Genomic DNA, 20,520 nt, shown 5'->3' with positions numbered 1-20,520 from the left:
TACGTTAGTAACCGGGACGAGGGAACTGCAAAGGGGCATGAAATAAACAACATATTAGTAATATTAGTCAGTGTTATTTTAGAACTTCCAAAAAAGTTAAATATGACATATATTCCTAAAGTAAACAAAACAGTCAATGTTTCAATAGTTACAAATCTTCAACAACCCAAAATACAATAACAGCAACTTGACTAATCATTGTTCCTCACCTCCTCTTCCTCTATCTCCTTCAGGATGGTTGCCAGATCTTTGCCCTGTAGTTCCTCCTTCAGCAGCATCAGTTTCTGCTCAGCCTCAGACATCAGCTGCAGTGTTTGTTCTTCTGAGTCTGGAGTCAGCTGTGGTGTCGGACCCTTCATCTGCCAGAGACCAAGAGGAATGCTCAGACATTTCATGCATGCATCATTTGAATGTAAAAACATTTCCTTAATCACTAACTACAGAGAAAACATCCCTGGACACTTAATGAATTTTTCTTATGCAGTTTCTAAAAAAAACATTCTAAAACACCTATACTATGTATCAGTCTCCGATGCGCGTTCACGAGAGCACCACGACACGTGTGTGTGTGTGGTGATGACGCAGCAGCTGGCGTTCTGACATATAACCTACAAGCAGAGGAAGATGCACGCGAGGCCGCGCATGCGTCGTGGTGCTCTCGTGAATGTGCGTTGGAGACTGATACAGAAGGGAAGAAATTACTGAATAAAGTTGACATTTTGTTTTTTTTGGTGCACAGAAAGTATTCTTCATAAAATTAAAGGGATGGTTCAGAGTAAATTCAACCCAGGGTCCTTTGCACCATGACCTCAAGCCAAACACCCCTGGAATGCTTGAGGTCATGGTGCAAAGGACCCTGGGTTGAATTTACTCTGAACCATCCCTTTAATTTTATGAAGAATACTTTCTGTGCACCAAAAAAACCAAAATGTCAACTTTTTGAAGAAGAAGCCTTTTTTTTCCTTGGTCAAACATTATTAAAGTTAAAGCTTATTTAGCGATATCAGCCGAATGGCTTAGTGCAGGTGCTAATGGATCAAGGTTGATCTTCTTTGGTCAATGGTTGCTTGGTCAATGATTGACTCCGGCTGCTGCTTCAGCTTGACACGGGTGATGACATCCTCATCATTGCTCCTGTTGTCCTCATCTGTTGACAGAAAAGACATGCAGGTGTGTTAGGTGTGTGTCAGCTCTGTCTGCTAAACGTAATAGTTCTGTTATTGTTCCATATGGATCAACAGCATTCATAGTTCCCATGTACCAGTAGGCCAGTCTCTCAGTCACACACACAATCACACGTAAACGTGATCTGGCCTTTGAGACATTAACAAATCCACCACCACTCTGTACAACAGAAGGGTGAGCTTTAACTTCCACACAGTGTACAGATTAAGGAATGGAACTAAATCAGAACAGCACAGGTGAACATCTTGATAAGAGGGAGCTTTTGAACTGTGTACATCAAAAAACACATGGCCGTTCCTGGTCAAGAGCTTTCCAAGTTCACAAATCAGTGATCACTGGTGCAAAATGAAAATCAGAGTGCCCAAGATAAAGAAGTATAATGGGAAAAAAAGTTTTAAACACATACAGTATGCCAAGTTCTTAGATATAATCTATGTAATATTTGTATCCGTGTTGATTTCATATGGCTTTTATGTTCAACAAGAAGTTTAAATTTAACAAATGTCATGTGGTGTAACCATCAAGTAAAAACTAATAGCATATTTTATTTATACCTCGATGAATGATAAAATATATTTTTCAAGCTAAAAATTATTTGTAAATATATCAAGTAGGATTTTTTATTGAGGAGTTTTTTTTTTACTATATGATATGTGTGACTTCACGCCCCAAAAAGCTTAATTCAGATATAGGACACATGTATGGAAGCCCATTTCCGCCATTAAGCAATAATTATGAGATAAGAAGTCAGTTATGGCATAACAAATTTAAATGATCAAGAAAAGTCATAAGTATTACAAAGCGTTGAAATTATGAGATAAAAAGTCAATTATGGCATACAAATTTAAATTGTCAGGAAAAGTCACAATTACAAAAAGTTTTAATTAAAATATAAAAAGTAAATTATAACATAAAAAGAGTAAATGAAAACAAAAAGTTATAGAAAAAAAATCATAATTGTGATAAAACATTTAGACTTTTTATCTCATAATTATGACTTGGTATTTCACCAAAGCATGATTTTTTTCTTATGTGGCAGAAATGAGATTCCATGGTGATATGAGCTAGTGTCTCACCATCAAAAGAGTCCTGTTTCTGGTCCTCACGGAACTGAATGCGCGTGTTATACTGGGGTAGATCTTCTGCTATCTTGGCAAGGAACTGCAAAGGGTCATGAAATAAACAACATATTAGTAATATTAGTAAGCGTTATTTTACAACTTCCAAAAAAGTAAAATATGACATATATTCCTAAAGTAAACAAAACAGTCAATGTTTCACTAGTTACAAATCTTCTACAAGCCAAAATACAATAACAGCAACTTGACTAATCATTACTGTCCATTTTGTTTTTTTTGGTGCACAGAAAGTATTCTTCATAAAATTAAAGGGATGGTTCAGAGTAAATTCAACCCAGGGTCCTTTGCACCATGACCTCAAGCCAAACACCCCTGGAATGCTTGAGGTCATGGTGCAAAGGACCCTGGGTTGAATTTACTCTGAACCATCCCTTTAATTTTATGAAGAATACTTTCTGTGCACCAAAAAAACCAAAATGTCAACTTTTTGAAGAAGAAGCCTTTTTTTTCCTTGGTCAAACATTATTAAAGTTAAAGCTTATTTAGCGATATCAGCCGAATGGCTTAGTGCAGGTGCTAATGGAACAAGGTTGATCTTCTTTGGTCAATGGTTGCTTGGTCAATGATTGACTCCGGCTGCTGCTTCAGCTTGACACGGGTGATGACATCCTCATCATTGCTCCTGTTGTCCTCATCTGTTGACAGAAAAGACATGCAGGTGTGTGTCAGCTCTGTCTGCTAAACGTAATAGTTCTGTTATTGTTCCATATGGATCAACAGCATTCATAGTTCCCATGTACCAGTAGGCCAGTCTCTCAGTCACACACACAATCACACGTAAACGTGATCTGGCCTTTGAGACATTAACAAATCCACCACCACTCTGTACAACAGAAGGGTGAGCTTTAACTTCCACACAGTGTACAGATTAAGGAATGGAACTAAATCAGAACAGCACAGGTGAACATCTTGATAAGAGGGAGCTTTTGAACTGTGTACATCAAAAAACACATGGCCGTTCCTGGTCAAGAGCTTTCCAAGTTCACAAATCAGTGATCACTGGTGCAAAATGAAAATCAGAGTGCCCAAGATAAAGAAGTATAATGGGAAAAAAAGTTTTAAACACATACAGTATGCCAAGTTCTTAGATATACTGTATGTAATATTTGTATCCGTGTTGATTTCATATGGTTTTTATGTTCAACAAGAAGTTTAAATTTAACAAATGTCATGTGGTATAACCATCAAGTAAAAACTAATAGCATATTTTCTTTATACCTTGATGAATGATAAAATATATTTTCAAGCTAAAAAGTTTTTTTTTTTACCATATAAATACCCTGCAATGTGTGACTTCACGCCCCAAAAACCTTAATTCAGATATAGGACACATGTATGGAAGCCCATTTCCGCCATTAAGCAATAATTATGAGATAAGAAGTCAGTTATGGCATAACAAATTTAAATGATCAAGAAAAGTCATAAGTATTACAAAGCGTTGAAATTATGAGATAAAAAGTCAATTATGGCATAAAAATTTTAATTGTCAGGAAAAGTCACAATTACAAAAAGTTTTAATTAAAATATAAAAAGTTAATTATAACATAAAAAGAGTAAATGAAAACAAAAAGTTATAGAAAAAAAATCATAATTGTGATAAAACATTTAGACTTTTTATCTCATAATTATGACTTGGTATTTCACCAAAGCATGATTTTTTTTCTTATGTGGCAGAAATGAGATTCCATGGTGATATGAGCTAGTGTCTCACCATCAAAAGAGTCCTGTTTCTGGTCCTCACGGAACAGAATGCGCGTGTTATACTGGGGTAGATCTTCTGCTAATAGCATATTAGTAATATTAGTAAGCGTTATTTTACAACTTCCAAAAAAGTAAAATATGACATATATTCCTAAAGTAAACAAAACAGTCAATGTTTCACTAGTTACAAATCTTCTACAAGCCAAAATACAATAACAGCAACTTGACTAATCATTACTGTCCATTTTGTTTTTTTTGGTGCACAGAAAGTATTCTTCATAAAATTAAATGGATGGTTCAGAGTAAATTCAACCCAGGGTCCTTTGCACCATGACCTCAAGCCAAACACCCATGGAATGCTTGAGGTCATGGTGCAAAGGACCCTGGGTTGAATTTACCCTGAAACCAGGGGGTTTATGTATTTGACAAGATTCATTAGTACCAGTGGTATGTGTTGAAGTTTTTCACTGAGGTGCTTCACTCCTGCTTTGGCAGCGTTCAGTGGATGTTTGAGTCCGTACAGACGATCTTTAGCTGCATCACGGCGCTGCTGCGTCTGCTCAAGCTGCTGCTGAAGCTCACAAACCTGCAGAGAGCTGACCGAGGACAATAATGTTATGTTACTATTCAGTCACAATAACAGAGAATGTGAAGTGATATCATATTCACACTGTCTACAATGTCTGCTCTTACCTTGAGAGTTCAGTTTCTACTGAGTATTTCATATCCTGAAGCTGAGTTTGAAGCATATTCCTCTCTTCCTTCAGTGGAAGCAGCAAACTCTCATTTTCTGCCTTCATCTTCAACAAACGTTCCTGTGTTTTTCTCCGAGAGATAAACAGGCCCACTAGTTCCTATTACAAGAGAAATCAGGAATACACATTGCTTAACACAAGAACAGAATAAACATTGCTTAACAAGGAGTAATCTATAATATACTTCAATGTATATGTAATGAGTGATTATAATCAAGGTATTAATCAATATTTTTCCTTCTAAATATCAAATGAGTTAAATGACTTCTCTGGGGATTTTACTTTGTTATAGAAGTTACCAGTGTGATTACTGAAATGTTCTTTTCATGTATTCTTTAATGTCTGTGTTTGATATCTGAATGCAGTAACAGTGCTTGCTCATTTAGCCCGGCTTCCAGAAATGAAATATGGATTTGTTTTGTGTTTGAGAAAGGTCTTCAACGTGTTAAAACATAGGGTCATTGAAGCCAATAGTTTAAGGGACCATTTCTTTGTTAAAGCCTTACTTTCCAGTTAGACTAAAGTGTAGCTCTCCTTGAGAGAAAGAATGCATTATCTTGATGTTTTGAGAGGACTCTCCTGTTTATAGTTAGAGCCTGGCCAAATCCAACCTTAGAGAAGCTGTGTGTCGGTGTGTGTGTGTGTGTGTGTTAGTCTTCTTGGTTACAGGTTAAGGAACCACTGGCATTATTGGAGATTGACTGAGTTATTGTTCTGGACATGCTGGCGTCACGACGTGTCTAACTTCAGGGTCTGAGTGTCAGCGGCATAATCGATAGAGATATGCTTCCGTCTATATGTATATGTGTGGAAAATTACTATGTTTATCTATTTCTTAGCCAATCAGAAACTGCAACCTGAATAAAGGACGTAGCTTAGACCTTGGTGAAGGGTATAACTGCTGTGTGTGTGTGTGTGGTGTAGGATATAACTGCTGTGATCTTTGTAACTGTAAGTGGGGCGGCCTACGAACTACTGTGTGAGTCTTGAAGCTGAACTTCTGCTGATGAAACTGCAAACTATCTTCAGTAAAACTTTCCTTTAATTTATTATAATTCTGACTCCGGGGTCTTCTTTCAAACATCTGGTCCTTGTGTCCTAAACTGTTACTCCCCTAACACACTGAAAACAGTTGAATGTTGTGTTGTGTGTCCTCACCCGTGGGTCTGTGACTCCAGTGGCCTCTCTGATTTGCTGGAAAGCTTCCTCAAAAGGAGAGATGGCTTCCACTTCTTCTACTGCGTTGGCCTCGCTGCTCAGCTCGTCGGGGAGCTATTTTTCAACATTGATAATAATAAGAAAGGTTACTTGAGCACCAAATCCATATTAGAATGATTTCTGAAGAATCATGTGACATTGAAGACTGTATATGATGCTGAAAATATAGCTTTGCATCACAGGCATAAATTATATACTTAAATAGAAAACAGTTATTTTAAATTGTAATAACATATTTCGCAACATTACTTTATTTCTCATCAAATAAATGCAGCTTTGGTGAGCATAAGAGACTTAATATCGTAATTATTCCAAGCTTTTGACCGGAAGTGTATATACTTATAAATAGTTGAATTGTCTATTTTATTTTATTGTTGTGAGCTTTGCAGCATGCTAACACAAAGCTCTATTAACATCAATTGGGAGTCCAGTCTCCTGTGCACTTCACATGAGAAGTGCTATTAGTATGACACACATATCTTTATGCTTATTAGAGTATTACATTGTTATCTGATGTGTGATGGATGATGCTCGCTCTTCTCTTCCTCTCCTTTGCCTGAGCAATCCTCTCCTCCTGCTGCTTCTTGTAGAGGGAGAGGATTTTCTCTCGCTTTCTGCGCTCTCTGCACACTAGGGCTGCATCTAACGATTATTTTTGTTGTCGATTAATCTATCGATTATTTCTTCGATTAGTCGACTAATCTAACGATTATTTTTCCGATTAATCTAATGATTATTTTTGGGATTAGCTGATTTATCCATTGGCAAACTTTCCAATAAATAATAAGTACAACAATATATCAGCTGTATTTTGAAGAGGGTAGTGCATCTGTATACACCAATGTGTCCCTGAGCAAGACACTTAACCCCTAGTTGCTCCAGAGGCGTGCGACCTCTGACATATATAGCAATTGTAAGTCGCTTTGGATAAAAAGCGTCAGCTAAATGAATAAATGTAAATGTAAATGTATATTATTTTAACATGAAATCTATGAATGATGACAAAAAAAAAATTCTTTCAGAAAGGGTAATTGTCATTTTATTATGAAATATGCGAACAGGAAGCATTTTAAACTTTATTTTTAACTAATGGTACTATTTAAAAAAATTTAAGATACACAGGCCCATTTAGGAAATGTGTTTACTATAATCTGTTATTAATTACCGTAGTGGGAGTATGATTTACTCAATTAACTTGTCCGAAAATGCACTTGTGTTTATCTGCAAAAAGGTTCACATACACTAGATTGCAGCCTATAGGCTACTGTTAATGTTAATATAACGTTAGTCGTTTGTTTTTAAAGTCTACATTAGAGACCTGCGCAGGACGGATTTCTCCCTTAATAATTCCTAAAAAGCTGACATCTCAGTTCATCGCGATCTCACAGATTAACTCTGTTATTATCAATGAAACTGGCTGCACAATGAATCTTTCATAATATCTACACTTTGTTTGCTATAATCAGATGATTTGCCAGTATGCAGAATTCAGCACTGAACAAAAAGTCCATTTTGAGCGGTGAGGGGATTCTAGCATAAATGCATCTGATTGGCGTTCAAGAAATCAACACATATGTCTGTGATTGGCTACATTGTTCAACGCTGCAAACATGTTATAAATAGATAGAGACTCTGGCCTGTAAATCGTTTCTATTTTGTTTTAGTTGTTCTTGTTGCTTTTGTCAAACAGATGAATGACAATTTATTCGTTTTTAGATGTTCAATTTATAGATAATTCTATTTCGCGGGAGTTCCGCGAATCGTTTTATTCTCCCGCAACCAGCACACACACGAGTGCATTACCGCCCGCGCCCGGCCATCAGATCTATGTTCCCGGCTCCCGCGCCGCACTCTGTTGCGTTGTGACCCGCGGGAGTGCAGGTCTCTAGTCTACATGTGCATACACAACTTTTAAAAACTGGCAAATGAAAGCTTCGTTAACAGATTTAAGTTTAAGTTATAAATTAAAGTCCATTTTATTGTCACCGAATGGGGCATAGTTTGCATAGTGAAAGCACCTTTCTGTTCGGCCGTAGTGGTAAAGTATTCCCATACTTTGGATGATCGTGGTCCGTCATTTTCACCATGAGAGGGAGCAGAAGCCGCCATTACTCGATATTTAAACGTAAATAATTACGCGTCGACGCATTTCATGCGTGTCGACGTATTTTCATAGTCGACGTAATCGATGACGTCGACGCGTCGTTGCGGCCCTAGTCCAGACATTAGAAAAATATCAGTCTACACATGCGTTTAATATTTAATATGAGGGAAATAGGCTACACATGCCGTGGACGTGACACAAAAAATCTTTAACTTTTAGGTGGCAAAATATTTTTTTTGTAATTCTGTGAATTACACTGCGCAAACCAAAAGTAATACTAGGCTACCCACCGGATACTCTCCACAGAACATAACATTCATTTTACCGTATTTTCCGCACTATAAGGCGCACTTAAAAGCCTTTAATTTTTTCAAAAAACGACAGTGCGCCTTATAATCCGGAGCGCCTTATATATGGATCTGGCACCTTATATTAATGTCTGTAAAACAACCGCTGACTTAAACCTTTTGTTTACTTTCGCCTGGCACCGGAGCGCGAGCCTCCGCTGACTGCGCGCGCACCTCCCCAAACAGACGAGGCATCTTGACGCAACTGTTTTGTTTTAGACTGAACACCAGACCATACAACTGATTTAGTCGCGCAAACTGGGTGCCGGTGTGATGAGATGTACTAATATCCGTCTGCTCGGGCAGATTCGGCTCAAAGTCGTGCATCTTCGGATGCGGAGGCGCGCGCGCTGTCACAATGACGTCATTTTGCCGCGCGAGCGCCTCCGCATCCGAAGATGCACGACTTTGAGCCGAATCTGCCCGAGCAGACGGATATTAGTTTTTTATTACCTTCGTGCTCATGCGGACGCGTCAAATATAAACAAGGTTTTACAGCTCAGCCACTTGTTGTTTCATATTTTTTTGCAAGTGGTAGATCTTGGTTTACATTTGGACTTTGGATGTGATCTTAGGCTTGAAAAGGTTGGTGACCACTACATAACGCAAACCCAGTCAAACGTTTGACTGCAGTATCTTCTATTCTATGCGCCTTATAATCCGGTGCGCCCTATATATGAAAACAGTTCTAAAATAGGCCATTCATTGAAGGTGCGCCTTATAATCCGGTGCGCCTTATAGTGCGGAAAATACGGTATTCAGGGCCGCGGGAAGTGGGGGTGCTGTTTTCACAGAATTGTAAATGCAACGCATATGTTTGTTCATTAAAATGTCTACATTTTTAGCATTTAGTCATTTATTTGTAATAAACACTTTAAGTGGGCTATTTAAAAACTGTTATTTATATGTTAAATTATGTTTTTAAAACATAAGCACAGAGTGTTACGTAATAGTCTATTGTATGCGTGTCGAAAGAATTTGTCCGCAGCTGCTCAAAAAAAGAAAAGAAAAAAAAAACCCAGTCAAAAACCCCACTGTCAGTGTTTTGTAAGGAACAGGCAAATATGTAAAATATTTCATTAGACATTTCAAGCTATCTATATGTCTCAGGTCTGTGAGGCAATAGGCTACCTTATAGGCCCACGCTGAGTTTCGGTTCATTTATGAGACGAGCTCCAGGTTCGCCAGCGCCTCCATGTCCTGATTATCTATTTTCTAATAGCCTAGTATATTTACTTCTTATTTATTAAATCCAGACAATTGGTTGATGAAACATCGATTAAAATTAAGATACAATTAATACAAAACGAAATTAAATTTAAAGACAGGCTTTGTGCTTTCAGTTTGAGGTCTCTGTGAAAGTTTTAAAACATTATTTTAGTGCCGCTTTAGAGCGCTCACGTCCGTAACGGAGAACTGTCTGTAAATATTTATTTATTTTGTGTGTGTGTGAAATAAATTTCTAAAAAAATGCGACTTAGTCCAGTGCGACTTAGGCTATATATGTTTTTTCTTCCTCGTGGCGCATTTTTTGACTGATATGCGACTCCGGAGCGACTTATAAAATAGGCTACGGTAAGTTATTTATTCTTTTTGTGCAAATGTCCCATAAAGTGCCATCCTTTAAGGATTCATTTATGTCCCGTTGACCGGTCCATTGCATTACGAATAAAAGCAGAATCAATAAAGTCAAAAATTTAATGTGCAGAGTTTTATAGTCTTGATATTGTTTCTTATTCAAAAGTGGCGACGCCCCTTTTTTTTTCAGAATTGCGAGATATGAAGTCAGAATTGTGAGAAATAAAGTCGCAATTCTGAGTAATAAAGTCGCAATTGGGAGATATAAAGTAAGAATTGCATGATATTCGTCGAAATTTCGTGTTATAAAATCAGAATTGTGAGATATAAACTATTCTGAGGTAAAAAAAATATATAGAAAGCTTGAAATGTCTTCTTTTAAACAGAACAATTCAAAAAGTAAACAGACTGCTGCATGTGTAATTTTTAGAAAACACTTGTTCATTAATAAACAATTAAAATGTCTCCTTGCTATATTTTACATATTCATAATCATTACTTTTGCCGGTTCTTTGTGACAGCTTTTAGGCCTTTATTGGCAGCGCCACCCTTACATGTTACATGAACGCGTCACCACCGCATCAGCACCGAAAACAGGAGATTTTTCAATCCCTGTTTTGGCAGGGGAAAACTGATCAGAAAATGTAACGAAACATTGTAGAAATGTAGTGGAGTAGAAAGTATAATAATTGCTGCAAAATGTAACGAAGTAAAAGTCAAAAGTAGCCAATGCACTATTGATTCTACTTATGTAAAGTAAAGATATGTGAAAAATGTACTTAAATAAAGTAACAAAGTATTTGTACTTCGTTACATTCCACCACTGCTGATTAACAGTAATGTAAATGCTAAATGTCCTAATACCTGTTAATACTACAACAATGCAAAGTATTTGCTCTTAACCTTGCAGTTTTTCACATATCATGTAACACTCAATTTCTCCATTTCTTTGCACAAAACTCTCCAGAAATTGCCATTTAATGTTGGGTTTTTTCCTTCTTTTTTTTCAGGGGAGCATACCTCCGGACTCCCCTAGGGAGAGCCCCCCCACATAATAAATCCCAATTTAACCCCTGGTTGTATATTCCTCAAAAGTTCTTGTGATATCACTAGTTGACAACAGTACTATTTTCGGAAATCATAGGCTATGATATTGTGCAGGTGCACGTGATGCAACGCTGTCAGAGCCGACAGACTCGTGTGTCAGACTAATTTCAGTGCAAAATAATTAGGTCAAAAACGATTTAAAGGGATAGTTCACTTTGAAATTAATTTTTGGTATGTTTTAGCTTACCTCAAGGGCATCCAAGATGTAGGTGTCTTTTTTTCCGCAGTAGTTTCAATTTTGATATTTTTAGGTCAAACCGTTCTTGTCTGTCAGTCATATAATGCAGGTCTATGGTCACCACCTCAAAGAGCATGCACAGAGTCCAAATTAAAACAATTCCCTGTCGTCCAAATTAAACAATTCCCCATCGTAAGTACACATTGATGGCCTAAGACACGAAACGAGCGGTTTGTGTGAAAAAACGAACAGTATTTATATAGTTTTTACCTCTTATACACAGCCATGTCCAAGTGATCTGACGTGTACGCAGACTGGTGCATAGATATATACACACTACAGGGTGGGCCTTTTATATGGATACACCGCAACAACATGGGAATGGCTGGTGACACCAAAGTCCCGTTTGTGGCACACCAGTACATGTGAGGGGGCAAACTCCTCAAGACGGGTGGTGACCATGACATATACTAATGTGCCACAAACAGGACCTCAATATCACCAACCACTCCCATGCCACCACGGTGTATCCATATAAATGGCCCACCCTGTAGATGTCGCCTTGTCTACGGCAGTTTATTGGAACGAATGTCTTTAAGGCGACATCTAGTGTATATCTATGCACCAGTCTGCGTACACGTCAGATCAGATCACTTCGACATGGCTGTGTATAAGAGGTAAAAACTATATAAATACTGTTCGTTTTCTCACACAAACCGCTCGTTTCGTGTCTTAGGCCATCAATGTGTACTTACGATGGGGAATTGTTTAATTTGGACGACGGGGAATTGTTTTAATTTGGACTCTGTGCATGCTCTTTGAGATGGTGACCATAGACCTGCATTATATGACTGACAGACAAGAACGGTTTGACCTAAAAATATCAAAATTGAAACTACTGCGGAAAAGACACCTACATCTTGGATGCCCTTGAGGTAAGCTAAAACATACCAAAATTTAATTTCAAAGTGAACTATCCCTTTAAAGCTGCCGTCGGCAAGTCTGGCAGATTGGGTCGATTAGGCAAAATTTTGAATGTTTACAACTCTCATGCCCCTCCCCACTACCAGCGAGCACCCTCCCATCGAGGTCGTGCTCGTCAGTGCGTCACTGTGCGTGTGTACCTGATTTTCTGTGAACGCGTCCGTCTCTTCAGCATCTATCAACACCATGGACTCGGAGGTAGGCTGCCCTGGCTAATCTATCCATAGATAGCAATAACCGAGGAATTGGAAGCATTTTTGTAGATTTTCTCTCCGCCATCACGCTTCATGCAATCTCCTAGCGAACTTCAGGCGTGGCGTGTGCACGTGATATTAACGTGCGCGAGTGAGGGGGGATCTGTGGCGTGTGCACGACCTGTGATTGACAGTCAGATCTCACACCCCCCTGCGCTGATTGGACCTGATGAAGCGGGAGCGGTGGATTTTTGCAAAACAAATAACACGCTCCAGGTGGAGTTAGAAGCTCGGGTTTTTTTCTAAAACCACCTTATTTATGTTGTTCTGTCGGATTATAGTGTCAATTTCACTGAATATGATCAAAAAAATTTTGCAGACGGCAGCTTTAATATACTGCAAATAGCCTACTTGTTTTTTATGTTTATTTATAATTCATTTAGGCGGACAACAAGGCTACCAAGTACTGCGTACAGTGCGCAGCTAATTCATTTAACTTTTTTTTTTCTAACGTCATTTTTAGTCGAAAATTTCAGGATTTCAGTCGACCAAGATTTTCTTTGGTTGATTACAGCCCTACAAAAAACAAAGTCTCTCCATTTCAGAAGTCAAAAAAAAAAAAAAAAAAAAATCCAAAAATCAAAGTCTTTTGAGTCTGGAAAACTAAAGAAAATTGTAATTATCCTACCAGATGATGGTTTCAAATTATGGTTCAAAAGGGAAGGTCCATGGGCACTGGTCAGCTAGCCATTTGTGCACATTTAATTGCATCCACTAGGTAGACGATTCACCTCCACAGGATTATTTATGGCACAAAACAGGATACACTTGCCGATCACGTTCACATAGGAAAAAAACAGAGAACAAGAAAACGCAGCCTTGGAAAACACAAGGCAAACGTACAATAATTAATTTCTGATTCAACATTTCAGTAACAAATCATATAACTTACATGCGCAGCTCAAATGACACATTAATCCAAAATTTCGACAGTTATTTAACACATCGACACTCATTAATCGCTCATTGTCTCAACTCATGATACAATGATCATTGTTAAGGCCAATTTATACTTCTGCGTCGGGTGCGCGTAGAAGGTACGGCGTAGCATACGCATTGACGTGTACCATACGTCGTACCCTTCGCCGTACCCTGACGCGCACCTCCTCAAAAATGTAAAGTTAAGCCTTGTTTATACTCGACGCAGCCGCAAGATCGCGAGGCGCGCGCGGCAAAAATGACGTCATTGCGGAGTGGGCGGTCTCGCGCGTTGGGTTCGCAAGACCCAATTTCGCCTGGCGGTGTGCACTGCACTTTTTGTAACATCGCGCGCGGCGCCGCATCCGAAGATGAACGATTTCGAGGCAACTTTGTCCGAGCTGGTACGTCTGTACCAGCATGTTTATGATCCTTCCATGCGGGACCATAGAGACAGTCAGATGGCACAGAATTCCTGGAGGGAAATTGCGAAGACGTTGGGGAAGGAAGACGTATTTTGTCGAAAAGTTTGGAAAAATCTTCGAGACAAATTTGTCAAAGCCAAGTTTTAGCTGACATGCTTGCAAAAGTGGACCCAAGGAAGAAGCTTGATGTAAAGTTCAAGCTGAATCAGGTCCTTTTTGATGCACTGAGGGACAACGATGCATAGACTTTATTTGCCATTACACACATTACAAAGTACTTAGAATTTTAAATAATACACAATCGATACATTTTTTTTAATTCATTTACAAAAGAGATTTGTATTTATAGTTTGCTGTGAAATAAAAACAAAAACTAAAGATTTTATTTTGTGTTTGCATTTATAAATGTCTTCATAAATAAAAGTGAGGCAGTACACTGATGGTAACAGACAGTGATTAACCTCATTCTTTTGTCTCTATACACATAGAAACATTTACATTGATGGCGACCAATAAAAGCCTCTCATTTTGTGAATAGAAACACATTTCTATTAAGCACCCAGTTTGCACTTGTCTAAAGTAACTGCTTACATTTACAGTAGCAGAAGTTTGCCCTGCTGATAAAATTAAAGTTTAAACACTCTTCAATAAGGCTTCAGCTTGTAGTTTTGTATTACAAACTCAGTTACTGTAAATGCTATATTAACAAAAAATAAAAACTTATATTTTTATTAACATTGCCAAAGAGTAAAAAGGTAACGCATGTTTTTATGTTAGTTAATGCCACATGACTACATTAGTCAACATTTTAAGTGGATCTTAAAAGTTTATCAAAGTTGTCTTAAGACAGCAACAGGTATCATTCAAAAATAATTGTAGAATTTTGATGAAAGGTTTTGATCCACGCAAACTACTTCTTCACTGCTGTTTCCCGGTGGTTTAGAGGTAAATTACTCCGAGTCGCCCCCTGTCGTTTCAAAGAATAACACAACGGCGCGCGCGTCAAGTATAAATGCCTCGTCCGTCTGGAGAGGTGCGCGCGCGGTCTGCGGTGACTCGCGCTCTTGCGGCTGCGTCGAGTATAAACAAGGCTTTACGCGTCGCGGCGGACCGCAAGATCTGTGATTGGTCGGCTGGATTCCTCCTACGCATTTCCGGAATGATCTTTTTTTTTTTTTTTTTTTTAGTTTTTTATTTATTTTTTTATTGAAAATTTCAAGAATTACAAACAAACATGGCTGCATAAAATCAGTTTCTTCAGAATAAGATACAACAAAAATATAGCCAGAGGGAGCAGCACTCAATACAAACAGTAAATATATATGTAGTCTTAGTAACAAGAATGAGGATGAGACATTCAAATTAAAAATAAAATAAAATAAAAAAATAAATAAAAAAATAAAAAAACATAAAAAAAAACATATAAGGGGAGAATTCAGTCATTGTTCAGCTATTAACCTCAGTTGGGAAGTGTTTTAGGGTATCATATATTTTTTGTGCTTTAGGACTTTTCAGAGTTTTTAAGGATTTCATATACAGCTTAAATTCATTTAAAAAAACAACAAATTTGGGAGATGATTTTACAATTCTACATTTGTGAATAAAGAATTTAGCTAGACATACAATTGTATTAGTACAGAGCTCATCACCCTTGCTTTGTAATATCAAACCAAATGTTATGTCATCACAGGAGATAGAGGTTGGGAATGAAGATATCTGTTGCTTAACCCATTTATGTATATCACACCAAAATATCTGTATCACATTACATGAGAAAAACACATGGTTCGTAGTTTCGACATCAATTTCACAAAATGTACATGTATTATCATCTATACCAAAGCGAAGTCTCAGTAATTCTTTAGAGGGGTAAATGTTGTTCATTACTTTGAAATGTGTTTCTTTCACTTTAGGAGGTATAGGGAGTGTTAGATACACTGTTCTTAGTTTAATGATTGACACTTTATCAAATTTTTGTAGTATGTTATTTTTATTTTGCATATTAGGATAAAGAAAATCAATAAAACAATTTCTAATAAAGTGATTGGTGCATTGCTTATCCAAAACAAAGATCCCTTGAATTGATAGTGGGGCCAATTGTGGTTGTATCGGGTAATATGCCAAAATGTTTCTTGTTAGAAGGACAAATCCTTTGGGTAGTGCTTTATGTAATTTAGTAAAGTCTGAATTTAAGGGTTTGAAATTATGTTTGATGCAAAATTGTTCATAATTTAAAAAATGTCCGTTGGTATCCATTAAGTCGGCCATAGACCATACATTTCTCCCATACCAATCCTCAAAGAACAGAGATCTGTTGCGGTGCAAAATATATCTGTTGTTCCAGAGTACAGATGTGTGGGGTGAGAAGTTATGTACGTATAACATTTTCCAATACAAAAGTATTTGTTTGTGAAACTCTGACAATGATATAGGTAGTTTGTTAACACTAAAGTCCGCTCTAAGAAGAAATTCTAATCCCCCAATTTTCTTGAATAAGGTCATTGGAATACAATACCAAAAGGAGTTGCTGTGTTTGATCCAAGATTTTAACCAATTTATTTTTAAGGTTCCATTAAGGCAGTCAAAATCAATAACTTTTAGTCCTCCTTCCTTAGTGTCTTTAACCATATCGCTTTTCTTCAAATAATGTGGTCTGTTTCTCCAAATGAAGTTTAGATTAATTTGGTTGATAGATTTAATCAATTTGTTTGGAATGGCATTGGAATAGGCTGGATAAGTACATCTTGATAAACATTCCATCTTAGTTAGGTAAATTCGACCTAGTATTGATAGGTCCCTCTGTAGCCATATATTTAGTCTTGATTTGCATTCTTTAATTTTATTTTCTACATTCAGAAGTTGGCTTTGTTTTTGGTCCTTGGAGAGGTAAATCCCCAGGTATTTGATTTCTGATTTAATAGGGATATTGCAGATGTTTTTCAGTGAAGTGTCGTGTACAGCCAGCAATTCACACTTTTTTAAGTTTAATGTTAGACCTGATGCTTTTGAGAATTTTTCAATTTTGGCAATAGTTGTTGAAATTTGGTATCTATCTTTTAAGAATATTGTTGTGTCATCCGCTAGTTGGCTGATTATTATGTCTGTGCCGAGTACATTAAGTTTTTTAATATCATTACAGTTTTTAATATAGATTGCTAGCATTTCTGTGGCTAAAATGAACAGGTATGGTGAGATGGGGCAACCTTGAGGAATACCCACATTAATCTTGAAGCTTGGGGTGGTACCACTAGGTAATAGGACACAGCTACTGATATCTCGATATAATCCACCAACCCACTCTCTAAATTTGATTCCAAAGCCAAAGTGTTCGAGCGCCGAAAGAATAAATGGATGCTCTACGGAGTCGAATGCTTTATAGAAGTCTAGAAAAAGAAGGAAACCCTCATCCTCTATTTGGCTTCTATACTCAATGATGTCCATTACCAATCTTATGTTGTTATGAATCGACCTTCCTTTTAAGAATCCTGACTGTGTATCTGCAATAAGATCTGAAATCCCTGTTTGAAGACGAGAAGCAAAGATGTAAGTTAGGAGTTTGTAGTCGGAATTTCTGAGTGTAATGGGTCTTCTGTTATCTATAAATCTGGGATCTTTCCCAGGTTTTGGAATTGAGATGATAACACCATGTCTCATTGTTGGTGGAAGCACACATGTTTCAAATATTTCGGTAAAGACTTGTAGCAGCAGAACTTTTAAATCTACCCAAAAATGTCTGTAAAAGTCACCTGTAAGCCCGTCGGATCCAGGGGCTTTGTTAATAGAGAGACGACCAATTACTGCATCAAGTTCTGTAATTGTTATTTGACTATCACATGTTTGTTGGAGGCCATTCTCTATTTTTGGAATATGTTTTGCTATATCCTGAAAAAAATTCTGACAGTCCACACTAGAAAATTTAGAGCTATAGAGTTGGCTATAGAATTTCCAGATTTCTAAAGATATAAATTTTTCATCTGTGACTTCATTATTATCAATCATCAGGGATCTGATGCTATTTTTTTCCTGTCTTCTTTTTTCAAGACCACAGAAATATGCTGAGTTTCTTTCCCCCTCCTCTATCCACTTAGCTCTGGATCTAATAAAGGCCCCTTGGGCCTTACGACTATAAATTTCGTCTAGTTTAGGTTGGAGGTTTAATATCATCTGTCTATCATCTTCAGTTGGATTTAATCTATTGCAGTACATATTTAACTGATTAATAATGTCTACTTCTTGTTTTTCACAATCTTTTTTAATTGTTTTGCTGAATGAGATGGTGAATTGGCGTATTTTATATTTTAGGAATTCCCACTTTTTGGTAGCAGTTGATAGCTCCTCAGAATTGGCATATTTTTTAATTAATAATTTGATTTTTTGGCAGTAGTCATTATTTTTGAGCAGACTGGAATTGAACTTCCAATATGTGTGTGAGTGGACCTTGTTGTCATTGGGTTTGATCTGTAGTAGAATAACACTATGATCTGTTAGAGGTGCAGCAGAAATATCAGAGCTAATATTATAAACTAGCAAATGATTTGCAATTAACCAGTGATCTATTCTGGATTTATAATTGTGGCTTGAGCTAAACCAGGAGTATTTAGTTATTTCTGGATTTAAGTGTCTCCAGGTATCAACCAAATTTTGTTTTTCGCAAAAGCATGTGAATATGGTGTTTGGATGACTTGCAGAGTATCTGCTAGGATATTTATCAAAAAAATCATCATGAACTAGGTTTAGGTCGCCACCAATGATGATGTTATCAGTTGAGTGTGTTAATTTGAGGTTGTCTAAATGTAAACTAATTTGTTCAAGTAGGTTTCGATTTTCTCTACTAATATTATATCCATAAATGTTGACTAAGATGAATTTTAGACCATCTATGTTTATGATAAGAATCAGCCAGTGACCAAATTCATCTGCCATATGGGACACAATATGACCTTTGAAGTTATTTAGGAGGATGGCGACACCTGCTGATCTTGAAGTGCCGTGGCTAAAGTAAACTTCCTCTCCCCATTGTTTAGACCAAAATATAACATCATCAACCTTAGAATGGGTTTCCTGCAAAAAAATAATATTTGACTTCTTCCCTTTACAAAATAAAAAAATACTTTTCCTTTTTGTCATGTCTCTTAAACCCCTTGCATTAACAGAAATTAGAGAAATGTTACTCTTTAAACTGAACATGGAACAACAACGGATATATCAAAATAATACAAAAATAAATAAATAAATAAATAAAAAATATTTTTTTTTTATAAACAATCAACACCAACGGATTGCTGAACTTAAAGCAGCAGTAGAAGTTTCCTATCAGAAATATATAATAGTAGCAAAACCCAGAGAATATACGTTTTCATTCAAACTCACTTGTTCTCGGGATTCAAAAACCCTGGATAGTGTTATCTATGGTGAAACTCGTTGACCATTAATGAAAGCATGAGGGCCCCGGAACACTGTCTTTAGACCTGCCTTCCTTGCTTGTTCCACTTTCGGCCACACAGCCCTCCGTGCCTCTCTGTCTTCCTTGGTGAGGTCTTCTGCGAAGCGGATGTTGAGATCCTTGCAGACGGGGTGAAGTTTGGTGATCCGCCAAAGTTCGTCCCTGAAGTGGCGTCCTGTGAACTGCATGATGATCTGACGAGGGCGGTTGGTGTTACTCGGCCCCAGTCGGTGCACCGAATCCAGGATGAAATCCATCTTCTCCTTCCAGTGTGGCACAATCTTTCCGATGATATCAGAGACGATTTGTCGTGTGTTTTCGTCTTTTCCCTCCTGTAAACCATTTACCCGCAGGTTCCACCTTCTTTTATAACGCTCCAACTCTACAGCTCTTTTCTCCACTTCTGCAGCTCTTTTCCCCAGATCTGTGTTATCCTCTTTCAATTGTTTCACCTCGATGTGCAGCTTTTGGCACTGTTCTTTACAAACTTTGATCTCGGAAGAGTTAAACTCTACCGCTTTCGCGATGTTGGCTATGGTCAGCGTGTTCTGCTTTAGCTCCGCTTTGAAGTCCTGCATCATGTTTTGAAGAGTACCGATAGCAGCCAGGATCGCAGCGTTAGAGGCGTCCTCAGCATGGGCTCCAGCAGTCACAACGTCGTCGGGTTTTGACTTTTTCTGTGGTGCTGGTGGTTTAGAAGGAGATGCTAAGGAGTTTTTAGTACCTCTGGTGTTAGTTTCCATTCTTTCCGGGCCGCCATAGTCGTGTTCTTGGAGAGCCTTCAATTTAGCATTAGCTTTTGTGCTAGCCATGTTATGGTTTGCAATATCGTATTCCAGGAGGTGCTCCGGGTCACTCACACGTTTCTGAATTATTAAAATAAGTTCTCTATAATGTTACATCTTATATTTCAGGGTTTTGTAGAGTTAAACGTTCATTCTGTTGACTTTCAAGGCTTTGCTACTCTGAGCTATTCACAAAGCGTCTGCTCTCTCCGCCATCTTCCACGCCCTCCTCCGGAATGATCTTCTGCACTCTGCACCGCCCGCCCGCCATTTTTAAATTCCGAAGATCAGTGAAGAGCCATGGAAATAGACCAAGTGACCGAGAGATTGCTTGAAGTGCGGAAATACAGCCATCTGTATGACATTGCTCGTAGAAACCTAAACTCAAAACAGCCGCTA

General features: G+C 37.7%; 2 protein-coding genes across 2 annotated transcripts in view; one reads left to right on the top strand and one right to left on the bottom strand.

Moving 5' to 3' along the window:
* The window catches only part of LOC309473977 (plexin-A1-like), a 141,247-nt gene that overhangs the window by 28,023 nt on the left and 92,704 nt on the right, over nt 1-20,520 (top strand). The window lies entirely within an intron of this gene.
* On the bottom strand, nt 192-8,389 carry LOC309514001 (outer dynein arm-docking complex subunit 3-like; the record flags this gene model as incomplete). Its single annotated transcript, XM_082190119.1, has 7 exons — nt 8,017-8,389; nt 5,939-6,052; nt 4,719-4,879; nt 4,468-4,621; nt 2,262-2,346; nt 1,068-1,147; nt 192-359 (listed from the first exon to the last, which is right to left on the bottom strand). The coding sequence occupies exons 1-7, from the start codon at nt 8,083-8,085 to the stop codon at nt 192-194; spliced, it is 831 nt and encodes a 276-aa protein (XP_082046245.1). The 5' UTR covers nt 8,086-8,389.

This window comes from Leuciscus leuciscus, assembly GCF_965113295.1.
Source record: "Leuciscus leuciscus genome assembly, chromosome: 14".
Lineage (NCBI taxonomy): Eukaryota > Metazoa > Chordata > Actinopteri > Cypriniformes > Leuciscidae > Leuciscus > Leuciscus leuciscus.
Note: the sequence above shows the minus strand (reverse complement) of the source record. Positions and strands in the feature narration are given on the sequence as shown.